Below are 17,512 nucleotides of genomic sequence, written 5' to 3' on the forward strand. Positions count from 1 at the left end.
TCCCCCTGGACCAGGGCTCGAACCTGTGTCCCCTGCATTGGCAGGCAGATTCCCAACCACTGCACCACCAGGGAAGCCCCTATTTATATATGTTTATTTAATAATTATTTATTTAGTATTTTGTCTTTGTTGAAATTCTTACTTTGTTCATGCATTGTTTTCCTGATCTTAGTGAACATCTTTATGATGGTTATTTTGAATTATCTGTTTAGTAAATCATATATCTCTATTTCATTAGGGCCTCTTTCTTTTTTTTGAAAATTAATTTATTTTATTTTTGGCTGCATTGGGGTTTTGTTGCTGTGCGCAAGCTTTCTCTAGTTGCGGTGAGCAGGGGCTACTCTTTGTTGCGGCACGGAGGCTTCTCATTGCAGTGGCTTCTCTTGTTGCAGAGCACAGGCTCTAGGCATGTGGGCTTCAGCAGTTGTGGAGCACGGGCTCAGTTCTGCGGCATGTGGGATCTTCCCGGACCAGGGCTCGAACCCAAGCCCTGGTCCGGGAAGGCGGATTGGCAGGCGGATTCTTAACCACTGTGCCACCAGGGAAGCCCCATTAGGATCTCTTTCTAGAGATTTATCTTGTGTCCTTTGGAACATATTTGCCTGTTTCTTCATCTTCCTTGACCCTCTTTTTTGGTGTTTATGCATTAGGCAAAGCAGCCACCTCTCCAGTCTTTATGGATTGGCCTCATACAGAAGAAGATCCCTACCAGTCAGCCCAGCCAGAGATTCTGGTGGCATCTCAAAACTATATTCTAGTTCAGCATGCTTACTTTATTCTTTGCAGCCGCCTGGTGTCTAGGTTATTCTACATCCCCTCACAGCATCAAAACAAGTGAGACTGAAGCCATTTCTCAGGCAGCCTCTAAAAAAGTTAGATCATTTGATGGTTTAGCCAACTCTTTCCCTCCCTTTGGAGAAGCTGAGGGCTGCGTTTTTTCATCCACTTGCTCTGTGCTGAGCTGGGGGGAGGAGCTTTGGGAACTGGCAGCCCAAACCTCGGTCTCTATTCTCATTAGCTATCTGGTGGCTAAATTATGCCAGGTCTCATTATTGCCCAGTGGAAGGCAAGACACACCCCCCCACCACCACCCCTTTTTTGGGCAGCCCCCGGAAAAGTTGGGGCATTGGAATTGTGGACTAATCTTTAGCTCCCCGGGAGAAGTTGGGGTTGGGTTTTTTATCCACTTGCTCTGTACTTAGCCAGGGAGAGGGGCTATGGCAACTGCCTGCCCAAACCTCTGTCTCTGTGCTCACTAGCCCCCAGGCAGCTAGATTTTTCCAGATCCTGTCAGCACTCTGAGGCAGGTAAGTCAGAACCCATTCCTTTGAATAGGCCCCATAGAAACCGGGCTTTTGGACGTGTGGATCAACTCTTTTTTTCCCAGGGAAAAGCTGAGAGCTAGAATTATTTTCTCTGCTAACGCTGTGCTAAGCTGTGGAGAAGAGCTATTGGTGACTACCAGTCCATGCTGTTGTCTCTGTTCTCCCCCAGGTAGCTAGATTATGCCGGTTCTGACAGTGCTTCAAGACTGACAAGTTAGAAGCCTGCCCTCTGAGGATCCCTGTGGAAAGGTTGGGGCATCTGACACACAGACCACCCCTTTTCCTTTGTAGGGATTAGCTGGGAGTTGGAGGGTTTCATCCTGATTGTATGGCACTATGTTGGTGGTAGGAATTCTGGTGAGAAGGTGTCGTGAATTTCCCTACCAGCTTTGATGAGTGTGATCTCTCATTCATCCAGCATTCAGGTGCTTTTCAATTCATTTCTGTATTTCTCACAAAAGGGGATTTGTCTGCGAATTGTCGTGGGGGGTGGTGGGGAAGAGAATCTAGGACTTTTTACTCTGACATTTTGCTAATGTCACTGCCCCCAGGGTATTTGTTTTTAACCTTTAATTGATATTTGAAGTACAGACAACTAATGCCTAGCAGTTTTAATGTGTTTGGAGCTTTGTTAGCTTCTTAGAAACTTTTGTATTTCACTTTCAGAGATTAAAAAAAGCTTCTAAGGGGATGACCTCTGTAACTTTGGAAAATGGCATTGTAACTTGTTATTCTAAGGCTAAAGTAGAAGAAGTTATCCAAAAAAACTGTATTGTATTTGGTAAATTTATTTTTTTATAGGGGTATAGTTAGCAATTCCAAAATACTATACACATATGGTAAGGTTGAACAAAGAACTAAATTAGTTGTATGAAATGATAGCCAGGTTCTCACTGTCTGAAGAAAGTTCCAAATAAGAAAGGGAGAAGGCTAGAAAGAACCACATTGTGCTTGATTATAGTCACATATATTTTTGTTTATAAATATATGCATATATTGAAAGAAATATGTAGAGATACGTGTGTATATGTGGGTTAGTATAGGTTCATATACTTCCTACTGTGTTTGCTGAGAGGACCTACAAGTAATGACACCCCACTAGCAGTAAGCATCTTGTTTTCAGGTCTTCTTTTCTAAATACTATCTTTAATAAAAGAGTCAGGAATCCCTGAAAAAATGGCTGATTTTAGAGCAAGGACAGACAGAGTACAAGATGACCTTGTGGAGCTTCTTGTAGTGCCAGAAAGTGGATGTCCAGTTGTTCCAGCATCATTTGTTGAAAACTGTCTGTTCTCCATTGTGTTGCCTTTGCTTCTTTGTCAAAGGTCAGTTGACTATTTATGTGTGTCTGTTTCTGGGCTGTTCTTTCATTGATCTGTTTTCTATTCTTTTGCCAATACCACACTCTCTTCATGACTGTATCTTTATAGTAAGTCTTGAAGTTGGGTGGTGTCAGTCTTTCAACTTAGTTCATTTCCTTCAATATTGTGTTGGTCGTTCTCGGTCTTTTGCCTCTCCGTGTAAACCTTAGAACCAGTTTGTCAATATCTATAAAATAACTTGCTGTGATTTTGATTGGGATTGTGTTGAATCTTTAGATCAAATTGGGAAGAACTGAACATCTTGACAATACTGGGCTTTTTAATCCATGAATTTGGAATATCTCTCCATTTATTTTTTCTTATTTTATTTTGTTCATTGAAACTTTGTAGTTTTCCTCACATAGATCCTACACATACTTTGAATTTATATCTAAATATTTTTTGTTGAAAATTCCACTTGTTCTTTGCTAGTATATAGGAAAGCAGTTGACTTGTATATAATAACATTGTATCCTGCAACCTTGCCATAGTCACTTATTATTTCCACAAGTTTTTTTCTAATTGTTCATTCTTTCTGATTTTCTATATGGGCAGTCATGTCATCTGAGAATAAGTTGTATTTCTTTCTTCTCAATCTGTATATCTTTCATTTCCTTTTCTTGTGTTCTCCCAGTATGATTTTGGAAAGGAAGGGTAAGAGGGAGTATCCTTACTTTGTTCCTGATCTTATCAGGAAAGCTGGTTTCTTCCAGTGAGTATGTCGTTAGCTATAGGTTTTTGTAGATGTTCTTTGTCAGGTTGAAGAAGTTCCCCTCTGTTTCTAGTTTGCTGAGAGTTTTTGTCATGAATGGGTGTTGGATTTTGTCAGATTCTTTCTCTGCATCTATTTATAAGATCATGTGATTTTTTTTTCCTTTAGTCTGTTGATATGATAGTGGATTATATTAATTTTCAAATGTTGAACCAATCCTGCAGATCTGTAATAAATCCCACTTGATTATAGTATATGATTCTTTTTATACATTGTTGGATTTGATTTGCTAATATTCAGAATTTTTGCATCTATGTGCATGAGAGCTCTTGGTTTGTCATTTTATTTTCTAATAATGTCTTTTCTGGTTTTAGTATTAGGGTAATACTGGCCTCATAGAAGGAGTTAGTATTCTCTGCTTTTATCTTGTGGAAGAGATTGTAGAAAATTTGTATGATTGCTTCCTTAAATGTTTGGTAGAATCCACCAGTGAACCCATCTGGGCCTGGTCCTTTCTGTTTTTGAAGATTATTAATTATCAATTCAATTTCTTTAATGGATATAGGCTTATTCAGATTGTCTTTCTTTATGGTTCTTTTTAGCTGATTTGCTTGGACTGTTTAAACTCATTTAATACTAGATTATGTTATCTTTTATTATACTTCTAGAATTATTAAAATACTCTCAGAGTGTACTCGATGATGTTATCTTAGATTTTTTACTTTTTATGAGATATTAATAAAATAAAACTGTTTTCTTCCAGCCTAGTGTATTAATCGTAACCTACAAGGAACCTGCGAAATCATCTTCTCAGTTTGGATCCTACAAGCAAGCTGAATGGAGGCCAGATAGTACCATGATAGCTGTGTCAGTAAGTACATTTTTCAGCTTTAATGCTGTTTTCTTATGAAATCATTACATTGCATTTAAATTTAATTCTCTTAGATGAGATCCTTTCACTTTTTCACACCCATTAGTATTTACCATCTGTGATAGGAATTGCTGTACCGATTCTTCTATTCCGGTTACTCCTACTGTATTGTCTTTCTTGATTCTTCTACTTCCTCCGATCCCTAAACGGTGCCTATATCCTTTTCTTTTTATTCCTCTCACTTTGCTGTTTTGTCCTTGAAGTCTAATCTAGATTTTTTAAGCTTTCATCTGTATTTACATGGTATTCCCAAATTTATATTATAAATCCTGCCCTCTGTTCCCAAGGATGTCTCATAAAAATGATAAACTTTGTGTTTATGTCATACTACATTCTCATATCCACTTGGGTTTATTTCTGCATTTCTCCTCTATTCCATTAATGTGCTTAGGTCTGGTTAATTTTACCTTTTCATTGTCAGCTCTTGGGCTGTCATCATCACCTAATTTGAATTAGCAATAATACATTTATTGAGAGCATGTAACTATTATTCCATGTAACTATTATTATAACCGTGTTAGGTGTATCATCTCTTCTAAGCTCGATACTTCGAAGTAGATACAGTTGTCCTTCGTAGTAGATTAGTGTATTGAGGGTTTGAGAAAGTAAGTTTTATCCAAAGTTACACAGGTAGTGTATATTGGAGAGAAGGACTTTAGAATTAGGTACTTAGATTCCATTTACTGTCAAGTACTACACTGATTTATCTCTCTGCTTTTGGTCCTTTTCCTGTTCATGCTATATAATGCTGACTGGGTTAATCATCTGAAAATGGCTCCATAAAATAAAAAATATTGAGTAGTTCCTCACTTCCTGCAGCAAGGGTTTGCAAACTACCAACCATGTACCAAATTTACTCTGCTTCCTGTTGGTGTGTGGACCATGAACTAAGAATAGTTTTATGTATTTAAATTATTGAAAAAATCAAAGAGGAATAGTATTTTTGACAGGTGAAAATTATATGAAATTAAAATTTTATTGTCCATCAGTAATGTTGTTTTTGAGTATGAAAATGCTGATTTCTTTACATGTTGTCTGGCCGCTTTCAAGGGACAACAGCTGAATTGAGTAATCCTGACAGTGACCATACATGGTGCTTTATCTCTTCACTCTTCTGCTCAGTGCAATATAAATTATAATAAAGCATTTATAAATTCATTGTTTCAAGTGCCACGCATATTGCTATATTGTGACATGTCATATTATTTTTATTACTAGTGTATACTGATCATGTCAAAGGAATAAAAAGAGAAAAATAGATTTTGAATTTCATGCTTTCAAAGCACATGTGTATTATTTTATTACCGAATTAGATGGCAAAATATTGTGTTTCTTATGGAATGACACTACAGTGATGCCAGAAGAATACAGTATAAGTTGAAATTACCCAGCTACGTACTCATCACAGTATTCCCAGCTCACTGAAATTAGTAGTCAGGAAAAATCAGAAAATTTAAAATAGATTATCTCATCACACAGAATTTTTTCACAAAAATAAAAAACTAAAATGAAGGTGCAATCAAAGTAAGTTTGCTTGGTTCTTATGATGAATTGACAAATGTTAATACAGCTCAGTTTATTTGAATATCAAGACAGAATGTGAAATGACTAAGAATTACTCCCCATGAATAGCATGTGTGGGACAACTTCAGGTGAAAAAAATTTTCAAAGTTGAGAAAACACTAATTCAATACAACCTGAAGTAGAATCCACTAAGGTGTCTTGATTGATGGTGGTAAAAACATGGAGCAGAAAAAGGCTTCAGTTGGACAAATTTACAAAGCTTGTGAATATGTAAACATTTAAAACTGATGGTTATTTTAAATTTTTGTCAGAAATAGAAGCTGAATATCCTGACTTGCCCAAGACCACAGTCTTTTGATGGCTTAGCAGTTAGTGGTAAACATTTATTGTGAATATTTTGAGCTCATGTGTGAGGTTGAAATTTTTTGAACTTGAGGAACCACTCTTAATCGCCTGTGGGGCATTGAATGGCTTTGGAAAATAGCTTTGCTGCAGACTTGATAACGTTTCCTAATGAATTTAAAACTATAAAGCAAAACAGCGCTTATATGTGAAACTTATATGTCGTTAAGCCATTTTGATGACAGCTAATGTTTGAATTACAAGTAAAGTCAGGCTGCTTTTTATATTTCCACTGCTGTCAAAAGTTAATAAGAAGTAAGATGTCTATTTCCAAGAAAAATTAGCAATAGATATTTTTTCTAAGGTCAAACCACAGTTCAAGGAGTAATTTTTGGATCTTGATGCAGTTGCAAAAGAAATTTCCATATTCATAATCCATTAATTGTGCAAATGAGGAGTGCTTCCACCTAACCTTCAGTTGGAAGTGATTACAGTGTAATGACATGTTAATAGGCAAACATAGAAGAAATCTAGTAGACTTCATAATTGCCTACCAAGTGATGAATGTATTCAATTAAAATCATATGCTCATGGGTTGATCAGTATTTGGCAGTACTGGTTTGAAAACACATTTTCACATATAAATACATAAAATCACATTACAGACTAGCATTAAGAGGAAACTTTGCAATTGATTTTGATCGTGGGAACACTAACTTTATTTTTAATTGAAATATAGTTGGTTTGCAATGTTGTGTTTCTGGTGTACAGCAAAGTGATTCAGTTATATACATATATATATATTTATATTTATTTATTTTTCATATTATTTTCCATTATGGTTTGTTACAAGATATTGAATATAGTTTCCTGTGCTGTGCAGTAGGACCTTGGTTTTTTTTATATATATATAGTAGTTTGTATTGGCTAATGCCAAGCTCCTAACTTATCCCTCCTCCACCCCCATCCCCATTTGGTAACCATAAGTTTGTTTTCTGTGTCTGTGTTTCTGTTTTGTACATAAGTTCATTTGTATCATATTTTAGATTCCACATGTAAGTGATATAATGTGGTATTTGTCTCTTTCTGTCTGCCTACTTCACTTAGTATGATTATCTCTAGGTCCATCCATGTTGCTGCAAATGGGCATTATTTCATTCTTTTTTATGGCTGAGTAGTATTTCGTATATATATACACAACATCTTTATCCATTCATCTGTTGATGGACACTTAGGTTGCTTCCATGTCTTGGTGATTGTAAATAGTGCTGCTCTGAACATTGGGGTGTATGTATCTTTTCAAATTAGACTTTTCCTTTTTTCCAGACCATATGCTCAGGAGTGGGCTTGCTGGATCATATGGTAACTCTGTTTTCCATAGTGGCTGCACCAGTTTACATTTCCACCAACAGTATAGGAGAGTTCCCTTTTCTCCACACCCTCTTTGGCATTTAATATTTGTAGACTTTTTGATAATGCCCATTCTGCCAGTGTGAGGTGATACCTCACTGTAGTTTTTTTGTTTTTTTTTTGCTGTACGCGGGCCTCTCACTGTTGTGGCCTCTCCCGCTGTGGAGCACAGGCTCTGGACGCACAGGCTCAGCGGCCATGGCTCACGGGCCTAGCCGCCCCACAGCATGTGGGATCTTCCTGGACTGGGGCACGAACCCATGTCCCCTTCATCGACAGGCGGACTCTCAACCACTGCGCCACCAGGGAAGCCCCTCACTGTAGTTTTGATTTGCATTTCTCTGATCATTAGCAATGTGGAGCATCTTTTCATGTGCCTGTTGGCCATCTGTATGTCTTCTTTGGAGAAATGTCTGTTTAGGTCTTCTGCCCATTTTTTGATTGGGTTGTTTGATTTTTTGTTATTGAGTTGTATGAGCTGTTTGTATATTTTGGAAATTAAACCCTTGTTGGTCACATCATTTGCAAATATTTTCTCCCATTCCATAGGTTTTCTTTTCATTTTGTTCATGGTTTCCTTTGCTGTGCCAAAGCTTATAAGTCTGAATAGGTCTCGTTTTTTAATTTTTGTTTTTATTTCTATTGCCTTAGGAGACTGACCTAAGAAAACAGTGCTACAGTTTATGTCAGAGAATGTTTCGCCTATGTTCTCTTCTGGGAGCTTTATGGTGTCCTGTCTTATATTTAAGTCTTTAAGTCACTTAGAGTTTGTTTTTGTGTGTGGTGTGAGAGTGTGTTCTAACTTCACTGATTTACATGCCGCTGTCCAGCTTTCCCAACACTACTTGCTGAAGAGACTTCTTCAGCAAGAAGTAGAAGAAGAAGAGATGACTTCTTGCCTCCTTTGTCAAAGATTGACTGAGTGTGGGTTTATTTCTGGGCTCTCTGTTCCATTTATCCATGTGTCTGTTTTTGTGCCAGTACCATGCCATGCTGTTTTGGTTACTGTAGCTTTGTAGCATTTTCTGAAGTCTGGGAGAGTTATGCCTCCTGCTATGTTATTTTTCCTCAGGATTGCTTTGACACTTCTGGGTCTTTTATGGTTCCATATAAATTTTAGGATTATTCTAGTTCTGTGAAAAAGGTCATGGGTAATTTTATGATAGGGATTGCCTTAAATCTGTAGATTCCTTTGAGTAGTATGGCCATTTTAACAATATTAATTTTTTCAGTCCAAAAGCATGAAATGTCTTTCAATTTCTTTGAGTCATCTTCAGTTTCCTTTATCAGTGTTTTATAATTCTCAGCACATAAAATCTCCTTGGTCAGTTTTATTCCTAAGTATTTTATTTCGTTTTATGGATGTAGTTTTAAAGGGATTTTTTTTTTTTAACTTTCTGATATTTCATTGGTAGGGTAAAGAGGTGCAACTGATTTCTGTATGTTAATCTTGTATCCCGCTACGTTGCTGAATTCGTTTAGCAGTTCTAGTAGTTTTTGTGTGGAGTTTTTAGGGTTTTCGATATATAGTATGTTGTCATCTGTGTCTTATGACAATTTTACCTCTTCCCTTCCAATTTGGATACCTTTTATTTCCTTTTCTTGTCTGATTGCTTTGGCTAGGACTTCCAATATTATGTTGAATAGAAGTGGTGATAGTGGGCATCCTTGTCTTGTTCTAGATTTTAGCAGGAAGGCTTTCAGCTTTTCCCCATTGAGTATTATGTTGGCAGGGGAACATTAACTTTAAACCTCAATTAAGCAAAAAATATCCCCACAAAAAGAATTTCATTCTCTTTAGTGGATATATATTACAAAGAAAAATTGTACTAAATTTTCATCACTATTATATTTAGAATTTTGTAACAGTAAAATTTATGAAAATTGTTTTCTCTCTGTAATCTTTTGTTGTTGTTTTTCTGTATTTTGATGCTTTGACGCTGGCCCTGGAGAGACTGCCCCTCTCAGGGCTAGCCAATTTCTAGAGATAGTAAAGGATTACCTGCTAATGTTCCTTTCATGTGCAAACCAAACACTTCACAGCCTGTACCCTCAACCACATCCTTTATGGAGCTCTTTAACTAGGGCCACTATTCCCCACTCCTAATTACCCCAGAGCCAGTTACCAGATAACTAGAAACAGCCTCTACAGAAACAATTTCACAATAATTTATTAACCTTTGCATATACTAAATATTAAGAAAACAAAGAAGTTAGGAATTATTTCTATTCTCAAGTTGGGGGTGGGTAAAATACATATGTAAGAGAAGATAACAATTTACTCTTTTTGGCTACTGAAAGTCCAGTTTTTATTTTACTTGGTTATTGCTTATAGTCTTTTTCTAGAAGATACATCTCCATACAACTGGAGATGTCATGATGAACATAAATTTAGCTGTTGTAGTCTGGTTTATGTTAAATAGGCTAAGTAAATGCTGACCTGATTCAAGTGATTTAAGTTAATTCATCTCTGTATAATTTAAAACATGAATTAATGGTTTAGCTTATATGAATTATAAGTTCATAAATGGACTTTATGAAAAATAGACTTTTTTAGAGCAATTTTAAGTTAACAGCAAAATTGAGAGGAAGGTATAGAGATTTCTTGCATTACTCCCTGCCCGAACACATGCATAGCCTCCCCCCATTATCCTCCACTAGAGTGATATATTTGTTACAATTGGTGAATCTACATTCACCATCATTATCACCCAGAGCCCATAGTTTGCATTACGGTGCACTTTTGGTGTTGTACATTGTGTGGGTTTGGATGAATTTATAAATGACATGTATCCACCATTATAGTATATAAAGAGTAGTTTCACTGCCCCTGAAATCCTCTGTGCTTTACCTATTTATCCCTTCATACCCCATAACCCCTGGCAGCCACTGATCTGTTTTATTGTCTTCATAGTTTTGCCTTTTCTAGAATGTCATATAATTGGAATCATACAGTATGTAGCCTTTTCAGATTAGCTTCTTTCACTTAGTAGTATGCATTTAACGTTCCTCCATGTCTTTTCATGACTTGATAGCTCATTACTTTTTAGCATGAATATTAAATCATTGGATGTATTACAGTTTATACATTCACCTACTGAAGGACATCTTGGTTGCTTCCAAATTTTAGCAGTTATGAATAAAGCTGGTATAAACATCTATGTGCAGGTTTTTGTATGGACATGTTTTCAACTCCTTTCATGCGCTGAGGTGCGCTTGCTGGGTTGTATGGTAAAACTATGTTTAGTTTTGTAAGAAACTGCCAAACTGTCTTCCAGAGTGGCTGTACCATTTTGTATTCCCATCAGCAATGAATGAGAGTTCCTGTTACTCCACATCTTTGACAGTGTTGTCAGTGTTTTGGATTATGATCATTCTAATAGGTGTATAGTGGTATCTCCTTGTTTTAGTTTGCATTTTTCTCATGACATATGCTCTGGAATATCTTTTCATATGCTTATTTGCCATCCATATATCTTTGGTGAGGTACCTGTTAAGGTCTTTGGCCCATTTTTTAGTTGGGTTGTTTGTTTTCTTATTTTTGAATTTTAAGAGTTTTTTGTTATTTTGGGTAACAGTCCTTTATCAGATATGTCTTTTGCAAATATTTTCTGCCAGTCTGTGGCTTGTCTTTTCATTCTTTTGACAGATTTTTTGCAGAACAGAAGTTTTTAATTTTAATGATGTCAAGCTTATCAGTTTATTGCATCGATTGTGCCTTTGGTGTTGTATCTAAAAGTCATCACCAAACCAAGGTCATGTAGATTTTCTGTTATGTTATCTTTTAGGAGTTTTATAGTTTTGAGGATTGGATTTTTTAAAGTTTTAGTTTTTAATAAGGGGGATAAATGTTCGATGAAGAAAATCTGAGAATTGTAGAGATAAACAAGAAAAAATAAATAACTTCACTACTCACAGATAATCATTAATTTTTCCTTACGTTCCTATACCTTTTTAACGGTTGTTTGCAGATACACTTACATTTAATAGTACACAGAATTTGAAAGGCTATTGAAGTCTGTTTGTTTTTAAATCCAAAGTGATATTACTATAAGTGACTGTTAATGCCACCTGTTCATGAGGAGCACATTTGATAAATCTGTGAGTTTTCATAGGTAGAGGATTATTGAAAACATATTTTTTCTTTATAGAAAGCTACTGTACAGCTTTTTTGACATGTTATATCATGAACATTGTCTCACTTCAACATTTTTCTGTAACTTGATTTTGAATGTTTGCATAGGATTCTAACTTACAGATGAGTAGATATTTAAATAGATAAATATAGAAATTTTCATTATTTTCACACAAAATTAACATCTTAATTTACACATTACTCAGCAATTTGACTTTTTCACTTAGTATATTATGACTACCCTTCTAGATTAATACATATAGTTCCAACTTATTAGTTTTAGTATTTGTATAATATTCCATAGTGTGGAAGTTTCTTATATTCTTTGCTATTCTTCTCTTAATGGACCTTTGGCAACTATAAACAGTGCTACAGTAAACATCGTTATGCATATACCCTTTTGTATTGGCGCATTTATTTCTTTAGGGCACTTTTCCCTATGTAGCATTGCTGGGTCAAAGTGTATATGTATATTCTTTTTAATGAATATTGCCAAATCAGTTTTTCGTAAAATTTTGTCAGTTTCCAGAGTCACTCCTGTGTGTTCTTAAGATTCCTGTTTACCTACATTATGCCTGCATTGGATTGGTGAAAAATGGTCTTGTCATTTTAATTTCCATTTAATTTCTGTTGCTACTGAGGTTTGGCATCTTTTCCTATATTTATTGGCCCTTTGCAGTTCCTCTTCTGTAGGTTGCCTGTGTTTGTCCGTTTTTCTTTTTTTCTTTAATCTATTTGGTTGCACCGGGTCTTAGTTGTGGCTCGCGGGCTCCTTAGTTGTGGCACACAGGCTCCTTAGTTGTGGCATGTGAACCCTTAGTTGCGGCATGTGTGTGGGATTTAGTTCCCTGACCAGGGATTGAACCCAGACCCCCTGCTTTGGGAGTGCGGAGTTTTATCCACTGCACCACCAGGGAAGTCCCTGTCCATTTTTCAAACCCAGAATATTAGTTCCATATCTTTTTGCTTATTATTTTCACTATAGCTTCAATGCCAAGAGCATTTTCTGCACACAGTGGGCATTCATATATTAAATAATATCTGAACGTACTGTTCTTTAAGCATGGTGAAGGATATCCTGTCTAGGTACAGGATCCTTAGATTGAGATTCTTTTTTTTTCCCTAGCTATGAGGTAATGTTCTCTGGTTTCTAGGGTTATTAGTGAGAAGTCTAGTGTTAATCTGAGTCTTTTCCCTTTTCAGGAAACCTATTCTTTCTCTCTGAAAGTTTTTTCTCTTTGTGATTGAAATTAAGTTATTTTTACTTACAAGATTATATCTTTTTTTTTTTCCATTAAATTGTCTCCTTCTGCCTGCCTCCCTCCTTCCCACCCCGGGCCAATCCACCCAAATTAAACCTGAGTCTTAGGCATTTCAATCTGAAGACTTCAGTCTGTTTCTGCAGCAAGGGATTTTTTTTTCTCTTTTTCCTAAATAAGAGAAAAATAGAACAAGGTTTGTCCTGTTTTCTTTCTTTTTTTCTTTTATTGGAGTATAATTGCTTTACAATGGTGTGTTAGTTTCTGCTTTACAACAAAGTGAATCAGTTATACATATACATATGTTCCCATATCTCTTCCCTCTTGCGTCTCCCTCCCTCCCACACTCCCTATCCCACTCCTCCAGGCGGTCACAAAGCACCGAGCTGATCTCCCTGTGTTATGCGGCTGCTTCCCACTAGCTATCTACCTTACGTTTGTTAGTGTATATATGTCCATGCCTCTCTCTTGCTTTGTTACAGCTTACCCTTCCCCCTCCCCATATCCTCAAGACCATTCTCTAGTAAGTCTGTGTCTTTATTCCTGTCTTACCCCTACGTTCTTCATGACATTTTTTTTCCTTAAATTCCATATATATGTGTTAGCATACCTGTTTTCTTTCTTTAATTCATTATTTGCAGACCTCCTGAATTTGTCTTCCAAGTCTCTTACCTTTCAGTAATGATTTTATCAAGAAGGGGCAAGCTGTCAAGATGGCAGCATAGAAGGACATGGAGCTCACCTCCTCCCACCGATACATACAATAATACATCTACAAGTGGAGTAGTTCTCACAGAATACATACTGAAAGCTGGCAGAAGATCTAATACAACCAAAGCTGCAAGAAAGATGCCCACGTAACTGGTTAGGATGAAAGGGGAAATAAAAAGGAATCAGGACAGGACCTGCACCCCTGGGAGGGACCTGTGAAAGAAGAAAGGTTTCCTCACCCTGGGAACCTCCTTCACCAGCTGGGAGGTCCACTGGGACAGATAGGGAGCTTCAGAGACGAATACAGGAGCCAGCTTATAGCCAGGTAGGGTAGAGGGAGACCAGCATAGATGGTCCTTGCACATTGGTGCACTTTCCAGCCCGACATGCAGGCCTGCCGGTATGTGCAGGGGCTGGAAGCTGAAACTCGGGCTTCAGCGGACAGACCTGGTGAGGGGACTTGGTTTGGCTATGCAGAGATAGCCTGAAGGGCCTGAAGCGTGGTCTGGGATGCAACTGGCATGGAGCGCAGGTCTGCCATAGGAGCCCCATTGTCAACACACGAAGGGAAGGGTGTGGGCCCACCATGGCAGCCTCATTGTCAGCATGCTCCCAGCGGGGCATGGCTGCAGCCACCGCGGACTTTGGAAATGTGCACCAGCAAGTTTTGGGAGTGTGCAAGCGCCACCAGAGTGGGTGTGCACGTGCAAAGGCAGGGCTGACATCTGAGCAGATTACCAGCACTCCCATAGTGGGTGCAGGAGCGTGACTTTGGTGGGTTTTCGCACCAGTGGTGTTGTGAGCATGCACATCCCTGAGAAATGTATGAGTCTGTTGATTATTGATGCTCCTGTAACGGAGGCTGGTTTGAAGACAGTGCCAGCAATATTGTACTTTGTGGGCGCACACACCGGGTGGCAGGTGACATCACGGAGTTGCACGTCCTGGTGGACAGCTCCTGGAGAAAAATACACAGAGACCCCTTTCCTAGTGAGAGCATTCCAGTCCTGCCTACCTCACACTGTAGCTTAGAACTGGATCTGGGGGCTTCTACTCCAACAACTGGGGAGCAGACCCTGCTCCCAACAGGGCTGTGACAACCACAGAGCAAAGAAGAGGCCCCGCCCAACACACGACCAGTGCAAGCTCTGGTCACCACAACACAACCCCTCTGTCAAGGGGATAATGGCCAGAACATGGCAGGCATCCATACCAAATACAGGCCTTGCACCAAAAACACTGGACTCACACAGGCTACACAGGGATGCTCCCAAATAAAAAACAGCCCTTTAAGACCACAGTAGATAACTGTTTCTCCTAAATTCAGAGAGAGAAATATGAGTAAAATGAAAAATTGGAGGAACTACACCCAATTAAAAGAACAAGAGAAATCCCCTGAAAGAACACAAAATGAAAGAAACCTCTCCATTCTACCAAACACTGAGTTGAAAAAGGAGGTAATAAAAATGCGGAAGAAATTAAGAAAGATTATTGATAGAAATGCAGATCACTGTAGCAAGGAACTAGAAACTATAAAGAGGAGCCAGTCAAAATTAGACAGTTCAATTGCCAAGATAAAAACTGAGTTAAAGGCAATGAACAGTGGACTAAATAAGGCAGAAGAATGAATAAGTGATCTGGATGATAGAATAACAGAAATCACCCAATCAGAACAGCAGACAGAAAGACAAATGAAAAAAAAAATTGAAAGCAACATACGAGATCTATGGGGTAATGTTAAGCATTCCAATCTACGCATAATAGGGATCCCAGGAGAAGAAAGAGAAAAGAGGATTGAAAGTATATTTGAAGAAATTATGGCTGAAAACTTTCCAAATCTAAAGAAGGAAACAGATATCTAGGTACAGGAAGCACAGAGGGTTGCAAACAAAATGAACTAAAACAGACCTACACTGAGACATGTTATAATTAAAATGTCAGAATTTAAAGATAAAGGGAGGATTCTTAAGGCATCAAGAGAAAAACAGTCAGTCAGTTACAAGGGAACCCCCATAGGCTATCAGCTGATTTCTCTACAGAAACTTTGCAAGCCATAAGGGAGTGGCAAGATATATTCAAAGTCATGAAAGGGAAAAATCTGCAACCTAGGATACTGTACCCAGCAAAATTATCATTTAGAGTAGAAGGGGAGATAAAGAATTTCCCAGACAAGCAAAAACTAAAAGAATACAGCAATACTAAACCTATCCTAAAAGAAATATTGAAAGGTCTTTTGTAAATAGAAAAGAAGCAAGACTATAGAAAGAGAAATCACAATAGGAAAGGCAAGTACATAAAGGGATTGTTTGATCACTTAAGGAAGCCAGTACATAGATTTTTAAAAAAATCAAAAAATTTTGTGAAAGTGATTATAATTACAATGAATGGCAAGAGGATAACATGAAGATGTAAAATAGGACATTAGAGTCACAAAATGTAGGGGAGGGGAGTAAGAAAATACAGATCTTTTAGAATGTGTTTGAACTTATATGACTACCTGTCTAAAGCAAGGAGATATAGTAATGGGTTAACATATTTGAAAATCAAGGTAACCACGAATCAAAAACACACAATAGATTACAAAAAAATAAAAAGAAAAGAACTCAAGGATAATACAAAAGAAAACTGTCAAACCACAAAAGGAAAAACAAAAAGAAGAAAGGAACAAAAGACAAATACAAAATCAACTGGAAAACAAGGTTTAAAATGGCAGTAAAAACATATCTACTTATCAGTAATTACTTTAAATGTCAATGGACTAAATGATCAAAAGACAGAGAGTGGCAGACTGGATAACAAAACAAGAACCTATAGCATGCTGCCTACAAGAGACCCACTTTAGGGTAAAAGAAACACATAGACTGAAAATGAGGGGATGGAAAAAGATACTTCATGCAAATGGACATGACAGGAAAGTGGGGGTAGCAATACTCGTATCAGACAAAATAGACTTCAAAGCAAAGGCCATAAAGAAAGACAGAAAAGGACACTATACAATGATAAAAGGATTAATATAAGAAGAGGATATCATATGTTAACATGTATGCACCCATATAGGAACACCTGAATACATAAAACAAACACTCCTCTAAAGGTAGGTAATTTTATTGCTTCCACCATATAGTAGAGCTAACTATGGTAGACAGGTTAAAGCACCTGCCCCAGATTACATAAATACTATGTGCCTAAGATCACATCACTGATAATGGGATTCTAACCCATGAAGGCTGGTTCTAGAATTTGAAAGTCTTAATAATTTTGCCTTGCTGCCTTTCTCTGTTAGCATGGTTGTTTAATCGTACTAGCTATTATGGAATAAAGCTGAATCTAGGAGACGATTTGAAATTTGCTTCTACAAAAAAAATCATTGATCGACTGTGTGAGAAGGATATACAGTTGTATGACCTATATAGAGCAATACGGCATCACTCTCTTTCTGCACATTAAGTCAAAGCCAAAGCAGTCATCCCCATTTAATTTTCTTATGGCCTTCCCCCTGATTCCCAGGTATAGTCATTGTATGCTCTGACATGTCAGTTATATTAAAAATTCTAGTACTGTATCATCAACAGAACTACAGTCACCTCCTTATCAACTTGTACCTTAGAAAGAAATCTCACTGACACTGTTTTTTAATGGGGTGTGAGAAAGAAAATCCTTTACCAGTTTAAGAATTGGCCCATAGCTTTTGGGAGTGTGTATTCTCTGAGCATCAGAAGTAGAATATCATTTTTGTAGACATGTTACCAGACCATAAATATCCTTACAGTTTTCCTCAGTTTTAGACAATTGATGTATATCC

At 37.4% G+C, this 17,512-nt stretch overlaps 1 protein-coding gene across 5 annotated transcripts in view; it reads left to right on the top strand.

The window, feature by feature from the left end:
* The window catches only part of RIC1 (RIC1 homolog, RAB6A GEF complex partner 1), a 175,707-nt gene that overhangs the window by 42,024 nt on the left and 116,171 nt on the right, over positions 1-17,512 (top strand). For all 5 annotated transcript variants that reach the window (XR_004350264.1, XR_004350265.1, XM_032634229.1 and 2 more), the window contains exon 2: positions 4,162-4,269. Coding sequence is in view for 2 of the 5 variants with exons in the window: in XM_032634229.1 (XP_032490120.1) it covers positions 4,162-4,269 (108 nt within the window). In the remaining 3 variants the exon portion in view is untranslated. The remainder of the gene's footprint in view (positions 1-4,161; positions 4,270-17,512) is intronic.

Source organism: Phocoena sinus, chromosome 6 (assembly GCF_008692025.1).
Source record: "Phocoena sinus isolate mPhoSin1 chromosome 6, mPhoSin1.pri, whole genome shotgun sequence".
Classification (NCBI taxonomy): Eukaryota; Metazoa; Chordata; class Mammalia; order Artiodactyla; family Phocoenidae; genus Phocoena; species Phocoena sinus.